General features: G+C 44.7%; 1 protein-coding gene across 1 annotated transcript in view; it reads left to right on the forward strand.

The window, feature by feature from the left end:
- The window catches only part of Fbxo42 (F-box protein 42), a 30,645-nt gene that overhangs the window by 8,480 nt on the left and 8,036 nt on the right, over positions 1 to 14,129 (forward strand). Inside the window, exons 5-10 of the mRNA XM_075684873.1 lie at positions 1,134 to 1,230; positions 1,956 to 2,012; positions 2,544 to 2,669; positions 3,997 to 4,133; positions 6,137 to 6,303; positions 9,888 to 10,095. Of these exons, the coding sequence (XP_075540988.1) occupies positions 1,134 to 1,230; positions 1,956 to 2,012; positions 2,544 to 2,669; positions 3,997 to 4,133; positions 6,137 to 6,303; positions 9,888 to 10,095 (792 nt within the window). The remainder of the gene's footprint in view (positions 1 to 1,133; positions 1,231 to 1,955; positions 2,013 to 2,543; positions 2,670 to 3,996; positions 4,134 to 6,136; positions 6,304 to 9,887; positions 10,096 to 14,129) is intronic.

Raw genomic sequence — 14,129 nt, forward strand, 5'->3', positions numbered from 1 at the left:
GTTCAGCATTTCTGTCTTTCCCCTATGCTTTCCGCTGATGACTGTGGTGATGTGGACTCAGCCACTTTGTTTCAATTGGTCGCTTTTGCTTTTCACGTTCTGCACTCGCCGGGCTCCAAGGGTTGTCTGAATGAACCTGTGTGCGACTGAATACGTCTGAATGTGCATGCCGTCTCCAAATGATAAGGCCAAATTATCTTGCTTCCCGAATTATAGGGTTGAATTAACAAGGTTTTGCTGTATGCCCAGTCTTTTTCGGCTTTGTACAGTTTTTTTATACTATATGTATATTTTTTAAAGTTGGGGTGGAAATTTTTTTGACATCAATGTTGCACTCTTTGCCTGAAGTGGGATAGCTAAATGTCATTGCTTACTGGCAGAGTCTTTAAGTGTGCATGCAGAATCTGAGGGCACTGGCTCAAACGACTTTGTTCGCACTGTTGCGTTCTTCCAGTCGTGGCTTATACGGATGCCATTCTTTTCTCCTACTGTCTTCGGCCTACGCAGGAGGTTTTTAGTGTAGGCTGTAAAGATAACTGGCTCGAATTAGTAGCTTGCTTCAATGTCAGCCTTACAGTGATGGCTGTTAAGGGCACTTCATCCAACTTTTGTGGCGTTTGTTGCAGTTATCGTGTTTATCGTCTTCACTCTTTCTTGGCAGAAGTAGTTGCCAGTAAAGTCCACTCTATTTGTCTCTACTTCTAAACTTAAATCTGGTTCTGCAATATGGAGGTCATCATGCTTCCATTGCCGGCATTGTTGTTGTACTATTATTGTTCTGCCACCATTGTCATCCCTGTTGTTGCTGTTGTTGGGCCAGCAACTGCTTTTTTTTAGTACTTAAGAATTTTTTTTTTTTGAATGACACTACTTTTTGCCAGTCGACATACGTCTATTCGGCTTCTGCTTGCATTTGTGAATTGCAGTGCCCATTATTTCAAGTGGCTAAGATTAAATAGATGTGTTGTGCAGTCAGGCTGCTCTGTATTTTATTTAAGGACGAAGGCGATGCAGATTAAAAGAAACCCCTGTGCTGTGTTAGCTTGTCAGACACTTGCCTTGTCTTGGGGAAAATCGTAGCATTGACAATGTCTGGGCGAGCGCTGTGACCTGTCCTGTGGATGTGCTTGCAGTTCCAACGACATCTGGGTCCTAGATCTACAGAGTTATGTGTGGAGCAAGCAGAGGACAACTACACCAAAGCCCTGGCCACGTTATGGCCATTCACAAGTTAGTGTTGTTCCTTTTTTTTTTTAATGCATCCCACATTTGTTAGGGGCATGTACTCTAAAGTACTTAATGTTTCATGTCCACTCACAGCTGTTCATATGAAATTATGGCTTCTGTGTTGGCTGTTGAAGTTTATTGAGTTGCATTATTGGTGATAAGAAGGAGTGAGTGTGAGGCCTTCAAATAAACATAGTGACTGCGGGCTAAGCAGAAGTGATTGCAGCAGTGTTGCGAGCTTGTGACCGCATGTTTGGTTCAGATGCCCTTAGCTGTTGACAACAGAAAGGAGCCACATGGCATGCTTTTTTGGCAGGCTGTATAAATCTGTTTCATATTTCCAGAGCTTTCATGTTAGTTTTCTTGGAATGCCTTGTGTTTATGTTTTGTTTTAATGGGTGCCACATTCTGTTCTTGGCACCAGTAACACATGTTTTGTATGTGTTACCAAACTTCCACTTTTCTTTATTTCACCACCTGAAGCGTGATAGTCCAGAAATGTGCAGGCATAAGATGAAGTAGGCTGACACAAGTCAAGGGTATCTGAAGATTGTTGGGAAAGGCCTTTGTCTTGGAAACTTTCAGCCTTCCTTTGTGCATAATTAATGGTTTGTAAAAGAATTGCTCTTTTATTTAAAGCTTGGTTGTTCTATACCATAGTAGAGGCTACAGAAGCAAACGGCTTTGCATCTGTAAATGTAACTGGTGTTTGGAATTTGTTGTTTCAGATTCCCCTGGATGAAAAACACATTCTTGTTGTTGGAGGCTGTGGTGGCCCTAACATGGTATGTATGCGATGCTGTGCTTGTGATGGGCACATTGTTTTAAAAAAATAATGTGTTGCTATTCATTGCATAGGAGCACATTGTTTTCCTGAAGTAGTCCGCTTGTGGTACTTACTTTTGATGGTTTGTGATACGATACTTCCGATAGTGATGAGTGATGGTTACTTGTGGGCATTATTACCTGAAACAATAACTTAGGGCGTTTGTTTTGCATGAAAATCTATTGCAGAGCCAGCTCTTTGAATTGAACTGCTAGAATGTTACTCAGTAAGTACATAATAAATAAATTTAAATAAACAAAATAAATCTAGATACTGTCTTACATTGTGCACGGTGTCTTTCTTCTCATGGTTACTCTAGAAAAAAAGAAGTACTGCTATGTTTACCAGCCTGTATTTTTGATGTGCTAGTGTATATGTATGTGCTATAGCCCAAAGTAACTTTCATTTCCACACATCATTTGTTGCTGCATTAGAATTTATTTGGATTGCATACATCACTTTTCTTGCTTCGCATCTTCCCCACTCACAGCTTTTGAATGATGTCTGGCTGTTGGAAATTTTTGACAACCCTGAAAAGCCATGGAGCTGGAAGGAAGTGACGGTGACAAACAAGGAGCACGCGGCGCCGCAGCTCTCATTCCATCCTGCATGCAAGGTCAGGAACGTGCAGCAATCCTAGATGCCTAGTGACTGTTCCTCTATGTTGCTTGAATCGTGACATCAAGTGAAATCGAGCCAATGACCATCGTGTTTAAAAGAGTGCAGGAATGTGCACGAAAGCTGGCAGGGACTTCGGGAAGCTAAACGAAAGAGCAGGTAGTCTTTCGGTTGAAATTGTAGGCTTTCCTGTTGCCAGTACAGGGATAATGTTAGGTTGACATATTTGCGACACTACTGTAACGCTGTTACACAGGATATACTGCGTCTTTCACTCATGTTCTCAGCACAAAATTAAATTGGACACAAAAACAAGATGCAGACACCACAAGTGCAAAATGAGGAAGAAGCGCACAGCACAAAATTAAACAGGACAGGAAGTTAACATAAGATTGCTTCTTGTTGGGCTAGTTGGTTCATATTCGTAGAAAAGATTAATTAGCACAAAATGAAGATGAAGACATGGTTAGAAGCAAATTCGAAAACAAATGGAAGTGAGCATTTGTCTTGTCTATGTGTTTCTAACCTTGCCGTTGTCTTCATTTCATGCTCATTAATAATCTTTTCTGTGGACGTAAAGAAAAAATACGCCTCTTTGTCCTGTTATATTTTTGAGCACGTAACGTGAATGAATGAATGGAACATGAACGGCAACAAGTTCAATAAACCACTACAGTCAGGGACAACTCAAGAATAAGAACATGTTCTGCCCATAAAGACGCAGTGCACCTTCCATTCACTTCTGAAAGAGAACCGAGCCAGCTGGTGTGCACTCACGGCTTAATGACTTTGCTCTGTTAATGTAAGGGGTAGGCTAATTGGAGAATTTGCTTGCTTTTTGAAGCTAAAATATTACCTTTGGCCGAGAGCTGACGTAAGGATCAGCCATAAATTTGCCAAGGCGTCGAGGTTCCATCCTGAAGCCAATGACACAAAGACTGATCTGTTCATAGAAAAAAAAGGTGCTTTAAGCATTGAAAACCGCTTCATGTCACAGTGATAAGCGAACCTAATTGGATGGTGCATCTATGCAAATTGTGTTTGAGTTGTACAGGGTACATATAACCCTTTATATTTAGGTTGTCACCTAATATATCCTGTCTAACGTCATTATTTACAGTTCTTTCCAGTGTTTGTGGTGTCTGTGTCTTCACTTTGTGTCACGTTTAATTTTGTGCTGGCAGCACTTGTCAAGAATGGGACAGTATTGTCTGCCATCTAAGCCAGTTTATTTGCAATGCTCAAAAAAAAAAAAATGAAGAAGAAGCGTTGCAGGGTTCATTGATGCATTGTTCTTGCCATTCTGACTGTCTCTTTCGTTGCAGGTCAGTGATCGGGTGGTGGTGCTGAGCAAATCACAGCGAGCGTATGCCTCGCCCTCTGGGTTGCATCCAGCCGGATTGATGCGAGTGCGGCCGACACATCGCGTGTGGGTGCCTCCAAGCCCTGAACAGCCAGCCAGGTAGGAGAACCTTGAATTGGACTTTATTAATGCGATTTGCATTCTTTGGAAACATCACATACTTTTAGGGCGTTATCTACTTGCTTGTGTCTCTGGCCGTTTTGTACAAACTTGAGTCAGTGGTCATGGTGCAGCATTGGGATGCTGTGCTGAGGGAACATGGTTCGAAACCAACCTTCGGACTTACTTGGGTCACTGGGTATGTGTAGCTGTGTATGCACCATGCTTCATTTAAAGAAAAAAAAGGGGGGGGGGGTGTTGTGCGGAATGAAACAGGCAACATATATATTAAAACAGCCTTGTCTGAAAATATAGGCTTTGTGCATGGACTTCGCAGCACCACTAGATGACACAGCATGTTCATTGGAAAAGACGAGAGGAACCCGGGCAGCATACACTCCTTAAACATGACGCCTTTCGGTTGTGGCAATAAGCTGTATTTGCTACATTGCTTCAATGCTAATCACGTTAACGTTGACGTTCATTGTGAGGTGTGTTCTGCCGGAATTTATTTCTTTTCATTTATTTATAGCTGTAAAGAGATTCATTCTGTCAGTGTAACTAAAATTTGCGCTAAAATGCTTATTGTATATGATGTTTGGACCACTTCAGTTCACAGTGCAAGCCGTAAAGAATGCGGGAAACTGAGGGGCTCGATTTCTTGTGGTACAACCACGTGAAGTCAAGAAAAGCATTGGGGAAATTAAGTTTTCTTAAATTGAAATGTAGAAATAATAAAGAAAGGGGGATTGAAAGTGGATGAATAGACAACTTGCCATTGGTGAGACGTGAGCCCATATCTTCCGCTTTGCGTACGCGATGCTCTACCACTGAGCTGCCGTGGCAGGACAGGGTGGTAAAATTTCTCAAGGTGGGAATTGGCATGTGCGCTGCAAAGTTGCAAGCAAAAATATTCTGTAAGATCTGCTGAACTTTCAGCAGATTCTCATTGTAGACCACGGACGACTGTGAACGTCACTTCTTTAGTGCCAGTACTGATTTATGACTGCCTTGGGCACCGTGGTTTTGTGAGGTTTGATGACTGTGCTGCTGTTTTATAGAAGGCAACAAGTACTCTGGGTAGGACAAAAACTGAACATGGTCAATGCTAAGTACAGTAAAGGTGACTCTTCACTGTTAAACATTGAACAAAGCATTGTATGACATTTGAAATTCCAGTTATGTCATAGATTGCTTCTGCAGGTTATATGCTGGCACTTCAGAAAAGTCACGATGATCAAGTGGGTCTGAAAAATTGTTTGGCAACTGTGTGTCAGACTGAAGGTGTTCGAGCACAGGCAAACATGAGGACAAAAGAAAGTGCATTAGATGCCTTCTTTTGCCCTCGTGTTTCCCTCTGCTCGACCAGCTTTAGTCAAGATGTACTAACAAGCCCACATTGCCACCCTTACGTATCGGAGTTTCTTTTGCTGTATGCGACAGTTTCTAAAGATTTCCAGTCATTTTCCATCACCTTCCTATGAAATTTTGTTATAATGTATAAGTAATAGGACTGACTGCATAGTTAAGTCAGCATTCTCATTGTTTATCATGAATGTAATGTCAGGGCAAAAAGACTGACGCTGTCTGCAGTAATAGCCAAACAAGTCGTGCATGACTGCCAAAGTTGTGGCGAGTGATTTCTACTGTCTTCTTGACTAAAGGCATAGGGTGTCAATGCTGCCCTTCCAAGGTGTTGTGCATTTGCAAATTTAACCGTTTAGGGAGCATTGTGAAAGAGCTACAGCTAAAAGGGATTGTCTGGACTCTTGTGTGTGTACCTATGTCAAGATATTCTGAAATTTCTGGATAATCATAAACATGTAGACAGTAGTTTATAAAGCTTTACAAATGTTTTTCAGATTTCATTTGATTTTTACAAAAACATAGAGCCCGATACAAAACCATCTAAGTTTTATTGCATCACTATTACTTGTTCTTGCAACGTTTGGGCCTTTTGCTTGAGGAAATTACCGATCTCATTTGTCTTTCTGTGTTTCCAGGCCTCAGCCGAGTGATACTCAGCGGGATGCATGCGTCAATGGAACCCGAGGCGTTCTGAAGAGGCCTCTCGAGTCACTGCCTTCATCGTCTTCCTCACCATCTACCTCATCTTCACCTAGCCAGCCCTCCACGTCAAACCAGGGCCCATCAGATTTTGCACTTCCTGGTCAGTGCCCTTTCGTTGTTTCTCATTAATGCCATTCACCCACTGAAACGTTCACACTACAGTGAAACCTTGTTAATACGTACCCACTTAATGTGTAATTGTGGTTTAAACGTAGTCGCGGAGATTCCCGTACCCAACTCCCATTGAACACCATGTATTGGCTGACAGCTTAAGCAATAGTCGCTCAGTGCCCACCAAACAATTAGTGCATACTATTTTATTTCTTGTTCTACACGTACAGACACAAAATTGGCAAAATCTCACGTGCACAGACGTTTGATTCTTGAGTTGCAACACACAGATGAAAGCTGCCAGCGACGGTGACTTTAAAACATGGCCACTATGACTTCTTTCCCGCTCATACAGCTGTTGCTGATTGCAGCACACAAGAGCATGGCCTTCGAGATTGGCTTCCTGTAATGCGAAGAAGCTGCCAGTAGGGGTGTGAATTCACTGTCGTCGTCGAACCCAATCCAATCCAATTAAAATAGTAACCGCACAAAAGCACATAAAAAAAGATTCGTAGGCATTTCTATGCTTACCCAACGAGAAAAATGTCTCTCCGTCTGTCCGTCCCGTAAGACGACCGCTTTTATGATAAAGGCCGCAGAAGCGAGTGACTGTACCTTCAGGCTGCCTGTCGCTTCAACGCTAACAAAGCAGTGAGAACGTAGCGCTCACGAAGCTCTTGGCACTAGCCGCACCCTGCCCCTTACGCAGATTGCTTTCGAGATACGGGCCCGCGAATGCAAAGCGGCGAAAACACAGCATGTGGAGCTATCAGCAGTTGGCACTCTGTGTCCGCATCGCAGATTACTTTCAAGATTCGGTACGCGTGGCCGTGCCATATACGCAGGCACCGCCGGTGTATGTTTGATCATGGTTCATAATGGTTCGATGCGGATGGATAAGGCGCTAATGAGCGATAACAGTTTATAATGATCGGAACATCATCAGTGCACCGGGCGTCACCACCTGCAGTACTTTGCCTTGCGTCACCATCCGTACCAGTTCGGGTTACCACAGCTCCGTCATTTGTTTGTGCTGGCCGGATCAAGTTTCATAACATTGATAATGACACTGGGTTGCGTGGAGATGAGCAAGTGGCACAAGGCTTACGCATACTTAGACAACTCCCTGAGAAGTTCCTGCGGAATTTTTTTTCTTCATTCCGTCAGTCTGTTTTTGGTCGTGGTGTTGTGGGATTCAAAAGTCTTTACTGTGGTGTGTCGTGTTTATGTTATCGAGACGATGAGGTTGTTACATCTGTGGAATTCTCGGAGAGCGACAGTGTTGCCACCGTCGCACCTCGCCCATCTTCAAGCGAAATTGATGATGACGATGTGGAAGTGGACGACGGCCCTTCATTATCTGACGTGTCATGCAGGCTTTCTCAGAGAGGCGGGGCCTTGTGGACAAACTCGCTCGCAGCCTTACCGAGTTCGAAGGTTAATTCGCACGTCGTCTAGTGCGTAGCTAAACGTTGTTCTTGGCCGACTACGTATTAACAAGGTTTGACTGTACTAAAATTGGAAACTGACATGCTGAATGTACTGGAGAAGTCATCAGAACAACGGCGAAAAGTGTTTATGGTAGGGTGAAAATGAAGCTGCAATTGGAACATCTGTCCGCACTAATGGACATGTGACTTTGTGGGTTGGCTTCTCTTGTGGGCAGAAATGTGTGCGCTCTGACCTCTTTCATCCTGAAACATGGTTGCAACTGTCGATGTCCATTGCTTGTCCTGTGCCATTGCATGTTTGTGCTTCGACTTTTTTAGCATTGTAACAATGTTCCACAATGCCTTGAACGAACTTGCCCAACTTTAAGCAACAGTAACATGTTCATTCTGTTGACAGCGTCTGTCAGATAGTGAGCTGAGCTATCTATCTGGGGAACAAATCTTTGCATGTAACAATGCGAACCCTGCGAATCTGGTGCTTCAAAACTGTCTATGAAGTACCGTATTTACTCGCATAATGATCGCACTTGCGTAATGATCGCACCCCTGAATTTTGTTGTCAAAATTCGATTTTATTTCTTTCCCATGTAATGATCGCACCCTGAACTTGTCACAGCGATATGTCATGTGCCAAGTCTAGCTAACGATGGTCACGCTTGCCATTTGTCGAATGCTGTCAAATGCTACGCGAACGACTCTTGAAGACAAACCAAGCGGGCTGCACGCACCAAACGTTCTTAAGCAGATGCCCCATTTCATTCCTTTCATCACTTTCCGCACTTCCATGAAAAAAAAGAAGCTACAGCCAAACTTGCCTTGGCTTTATTACTTGTAGGCTTCATAATGGTTTTGGCCAACAACGACAAAAAAGGCACCTTTCGATTCTTCTCGTCTGCACTCGTGCGCATGCAACAAATCGCGAGCGGCAATGATAGTGGCCCCGTTTACACTGATACGTTAGAAGTGTACCCTATTCATACGCCGACGCTTGTAACACAGCTAAGGTATTCGCACACCCTTATCGGAAACGTGCCATATTAGGATAGTAGTGAAGACAAATGCCGCAGTTTCCGCAGCATGCCCGCCCATCTCTGTTTCTGTCCCCTCATAGTGGACATGGCTATGTTATTGTCGCAAACTTGTCGATATTAACAATATTACTCATTACTGATATGAAGAAACTGTTTCAATACGTGTAATGTACTCACGAGAAGAAAAAATAGTCGCGTTCTGCGCGTTCGGTTTGCTCCACCAGCAGCAATTTTTGTTTTGGTGTCCCACACTAGAGTGTACTATAGTGTACTGTCGCGGTCACCGAACGTCGGCTAGCGCAGCCCGTTTCCCTTTTGCGTCGATGGCTTCAGAAAGCACAGCCAGCGAAGCAAGCAGAGCCTGTCGGGCTGGCATCGGCAAGCCTGCGGATGCGTACAGGTCTCAGAGGCCATGCTTTGGTTGGGATAGTTTTGTTCATTCCCGTGAGGTGGCGCTGCAAAAATTATCCTTCAATGTTAAAAAATTTAATTTTGTTGTTATTCCTCCATGTTGTGGTTCACTATTTCTTGCATTACATAGCAACGGAAGCAAGTGTTAAGCAGCAGTAAAAATAATATAAGCATCAATGCGTGAAGTATTAAAAAAAGGATAAAAACACTACCCCTGGCTGATATTTGAACCCCGGTCTTTCGCGTGAGAAGCAGACATTCTGCCTCTGCACCACACCATGTGAGTGCTACCGATTGCAGCGCCCCCAATGGCATTACGGTCGTTTTGGCTTCACTTTTGGAAGCTCGCTCCGGGCACTATCATTATGCGAGTAAATACGGTAAGTGCTTTCAAGTGAAACTAATGACCACCATCACAAGACTTTTCAAGTGAATGAAGATTTATTCAGTTGCAAATTCTGAACTTGTCATAACTATCTAACCTTGGATAACTGATTTTATGCATCATGATGAGGTTTATTTAGTGGGAATGTACTAATGTAGGTTGGAGTAAAGCTCTTAAAACAGCCTCTATGTTCATGTTTTTTCTGCTTCCGTGTCTTTTTCCTAACTGGTTTGCAACGTAACCATATCCTGCATTTGTCAATGTAAAAGCATTTGTAAACGATTCTTGCATACAGGCTCATCTACAGCCAGCAGTTCCAGTTGCGATGAAGAGGATGAAACGAGTGATGATATGGCAAGGAGGTTGTCCTCAAAGAAGACGGCTATATCCACAGTTGGCAGTGCCCGCCCATCGGTACGCCCCAATGCCCGGCACAATCGGCAGAGGCAGCTGGAGTTACTCGACCGTATGGAGCAGAGGCTCAAGGCCCTTAGAGCAGGAGGGTGAGTACATCTAGTTCTCAATGCCTGCTGATTGGCCACTCTATAGAAATTAAGAAATGTTAAACCCATTTAAAATCATAATGTGTGTGCACATTTGAACATTGCTCAGAAAGCTATGCATCATTTGTTGCAGCTTACATAACTTTTATCAATTGTGCACGTGCATCACCAAAATACCCTTAGTTATATATGTGCTCATTTGTGAAACAATTCAATCCTGTTTGCTGCTACTGCTGGTGCATTCTACAGACTAACTGTGCAATCATAAACCTAAAGAGATGCTTAAATGCCAGTTGTATATCACATTGAACGCCATGGTGTAAATTTTGCCTGCAGCTCAAATGGTGTAACTTAGTGTGTAAGCAAAATTTACACCTTAAGGTTAAATTGTGGTACAGGTAAATCTCTATATAACGAAGTCGGTAAAATCAGAAATTTGCTTCTTTATACAGTAAAACCTCGTTAAACCATACCCACTTAAACAGTAGTTTCGCTTTAAAAGTAGTAAAGTCAAATCCCCGACTCAGCAGCCATTGAACATAATGTGTTTCGTATCCGCATAAACCGTACCAGCTTACTGCGTACGTATCGGTTAGGAGGTAGTGTTTCCACTTTTCGTCACGCAAACACGGTGGTACGTCGTCTCCTTCGGGAGGCCGGGCAGAACAACTAGCCTCAGAGATCGGAACAATGGCCTCCAAGCGCCCTGTGCGTTTGCGCGTGAAGCCACATCAACGTCAACATCATTTCGGCGATGTACCAGAGAGCATTGTGGTGTCGCACAAGCGAGGACTCGCGTCATGCCAAAGCTCGGATAAAAAAGACGCCAGATACTCAGCACAGAAGAAAAATTGGACATCGTTTTGTGCTATCGAACGTGGCACGAAGAAGCCGGCGCTGGCACGCGACAGGGATCTGCTGTTGACTACAGTCTGTGGCATTTGGAATGCGAAGAAGTTGCTTGGCAGCACTGCTGCAACTGTGAAGAGATGTCGGCTGCGAGGTTTGACTTTTCGCCATCGTTGCCTCTGTTGTTGCCGAAGTGTCGGCTAGCAACAGTGATGAGGACGACACGGAAAGTGCCAGCACGGGCGATTCAGGCCTGACAGTGGCAGAAGCTGCGCGTTACATCAGCCTCATGCATGCAATCGTCGCGACTAGAACAGCACCCCACAATGAAAAAGGCGCCCTGCAACTTCTGCAGCGCTACCACACGTGTGCATGGAGAATACGTAACGCCAACGAGGAATCTGCCATTAACAAAATATACCCAGAAAGATACAAGAACACATGTCCTCACTGCAATGCACTAGGCACCCCTCGGCACGTCATAGGAGAGTGCAATTTTTCCATAGACCACCCCCCACCTATACCCATAACTAAGCCCCCTGCTATCCCCACCCCACCCTTTACGAGTGATGGGAGATCATGCTGTCCAGCCCCGCCCTGCAAGACCAGCCCCAACTGATCCACAGGGGCTAGGTGGCCCTGGAAGCATATGGAGCCCGTGAAGAGGGAGCCACCCCATCAGACGCTTAACGTGTTCCATTTCATAATGGACCAGTAAAGTTGTTTCTCTCTCTCTCTCCCTGCCATGTGAGTGTTTGCCGAGAAGAGGGGGCTGGCTGAAAAGCTGCCTCGCAGCGTCAGTAAGTTTGAGGCCGCTGTCGCTGCTAGGTCGCCGCGCCATCAAACGAAATTAACCCTTGTCGCGCGAAGTGGATACATACTGCCTGTTTTTTTCCCCTTTCATCGCACCCTCTCCGAGTTCCGTTTTTGACAGATAGGTGGTCGATCTCATGCTATTTCGGTTAAGCAGTACTATTGTTTCGCACATACTTTTTCCAAGCTTTGGCCAACTACAGTTTAACGAGGTTTCACTGTATTGAAATTACGTTGTATGGAAATTCGATATTTTATGCAAATAAGATTTTTCCTAAATGAAAAGGGGCTGCAGAATTTTCCGAATTATTGGGCAACTGAGAAAAGCAAATTTGAATGAGAAAACAATTCATTTTGATAAATTTGGGAGTTGGTGACGAATGATACAGTTTCACGCCACATACGTCGACAATATCTTCCCATTGGCGGTATGAATTAAACGAAGCCAGCCACGCCTTTGTGTGCACTCTGCCCTTATGGCTGATAGTGTCGCCCGCACTGGGATGGCACTTTCATCAAGAACGCCAGCAGTGGGGAGCAAATTCTTCGTCTGCGTCTCGCTCCAACGAGTTACCGAACTTGAGATTACACAACCTCCAATACTAAATGTCATGCCCACAATACGGCATACCCACTCTTACCACACGCAGCATATTACCTCTAAAGCAGCTTGCGCGGCTGCGTATGTGCTGAGCCGCACTTACAGCCGTGCGCAGCCACGGTCGAGACACTCGCCAGAAATCATGAGCATGCCGATTTACCCCCCTTTCCCTGCCCCTTGCACGCATTTGATTGCGTTACCGTGAACTCACTCTCTTCCCCTTCTTTCCCTTGCTCGCACGAGAAGGCGGCACTCGTGAAGCCACCACCTTTCTTGTCTCACCCTCGCACACTTTCACTCATACCTAAAGCACAAAGTGTGTGGGATGCTATAGGATCTTATCGCACTTGGAATTTATAGGGAACATGATGCGGCTACACTTCGGCAATCACTCTTGTTGAGTTGGGCGCGATTTGAAAGGTGCATTTGCAGGCAGCTGCTAGTAATTCAATCATTTGACCATCTGCGTCCATGAAGTTCCCATTTATTGTCTCGGAATCCCTTCGTGGCGGAAGCAAAATTTCATTATACTGAAATCGCATACACACACTCTTTGTTATAGAGTTGAACCTGATTACATCAAACTCGCTAAAAAACGCCTATCAATTTGATATAGGGCATAATTCTATATAAGCCTGCTAAAGAATTGGACGTCATAAAAGCACATACTATTTATAAGAGCACTTTATTGATGAAACTAGCTTAGTTTGGCATGAAATAGTCTTGTATCTTCTTCCGCTTGGGCAACTTTGCTGCCTGTGACAGCACACACTTTGTCTCCACATTGTCTAAGGAGTTGGAGCGGCTGAAGCTGCAACCTTTCACATTTGCACAGAGCGCTGGACTAGTGCGAGTTCACCAATCACCTCGGAAGATGTGGGCAAAGGATCGTCGTTACTTTCCTCATTGTGACCCGCCGTGGTTGCTCAGTGGCTATGGTGTTGGGCTGCTGAGCACGAGGTCGCGGGATCAAATCCCGGCCACGGCGGCCGCATTTCGATGGGGGCGAAATGCAAAAACACCCGTGTACTTAGATTTAGGTGCACGTTAAAGAACCCCAGGTGGTCAAAATTTCCGGAGTTCTCCACTACGGCGTGCCTCATAATCAGAAAGTGGTTTTGGCACGTAAAACCCCAAATATTATTATTATTACTTTCCTCATTGTGCCTGCTTTCACTTGTGTTTGGTACGATGTTGGCAATGTAGTCTTTGTTTTCAAAGCTCTCCCGTGGTCGCGACACCACCAACCGCACTCACGAGCTCGTTGACTGTTGATCCGTCAATGGATTCCGGAAATTGTGACAGCTCGCTCCAAACTTTGGTGGCACCGGCAATGGCTTTGTCACACTCGCAAGCATTTTCAGAGTCATCACCGGGCACGCAGAAACTGGCATGTCTGAAGCAGTTTCGGATGAACTACTTGTACACGGTGCCTCGACATCATGGCCGTGCGTATGCATCGGGCGCCACGGGCACCATGTCGTTTGTCCGCTTTATCCCTAATCTCCCCCTTATTCTTCAAGATAGTGCTGAGAGTGCACCTCGGAATCTTGTACGCTATGGCAATATCCAACTTCTACTGCGTTCGAGTCGATTTATGATTTCGAACTTCATGGCGAAAGGCAAATTCATTGTGCTTCGCGCTAGCCATCATGGCAACACTGTGGGAGAAGGCCCACAAGGTGCAAAATAACAGATGAGAAAAGCAGCGAGGCAACTCAGACTTGCTTGCACCACCTCGCATGACGAGGGCACAAGAGCCTCTGATTGC

This window comes from Dermacentor variabilis, chromosome 3 (assembly GCF_050947875.1).
Source record: "Dermacentor variabilis isolate Ectoservices chromosome 3, ASM5094787v1, whole genome shotgun sequence".
Lineage (NCBI taxonomy): Eukaryota > Metazoa > Arthropoda > Arachnida > Ixodida > Ixodidae > Dermacentor > Dermacentor variabilis.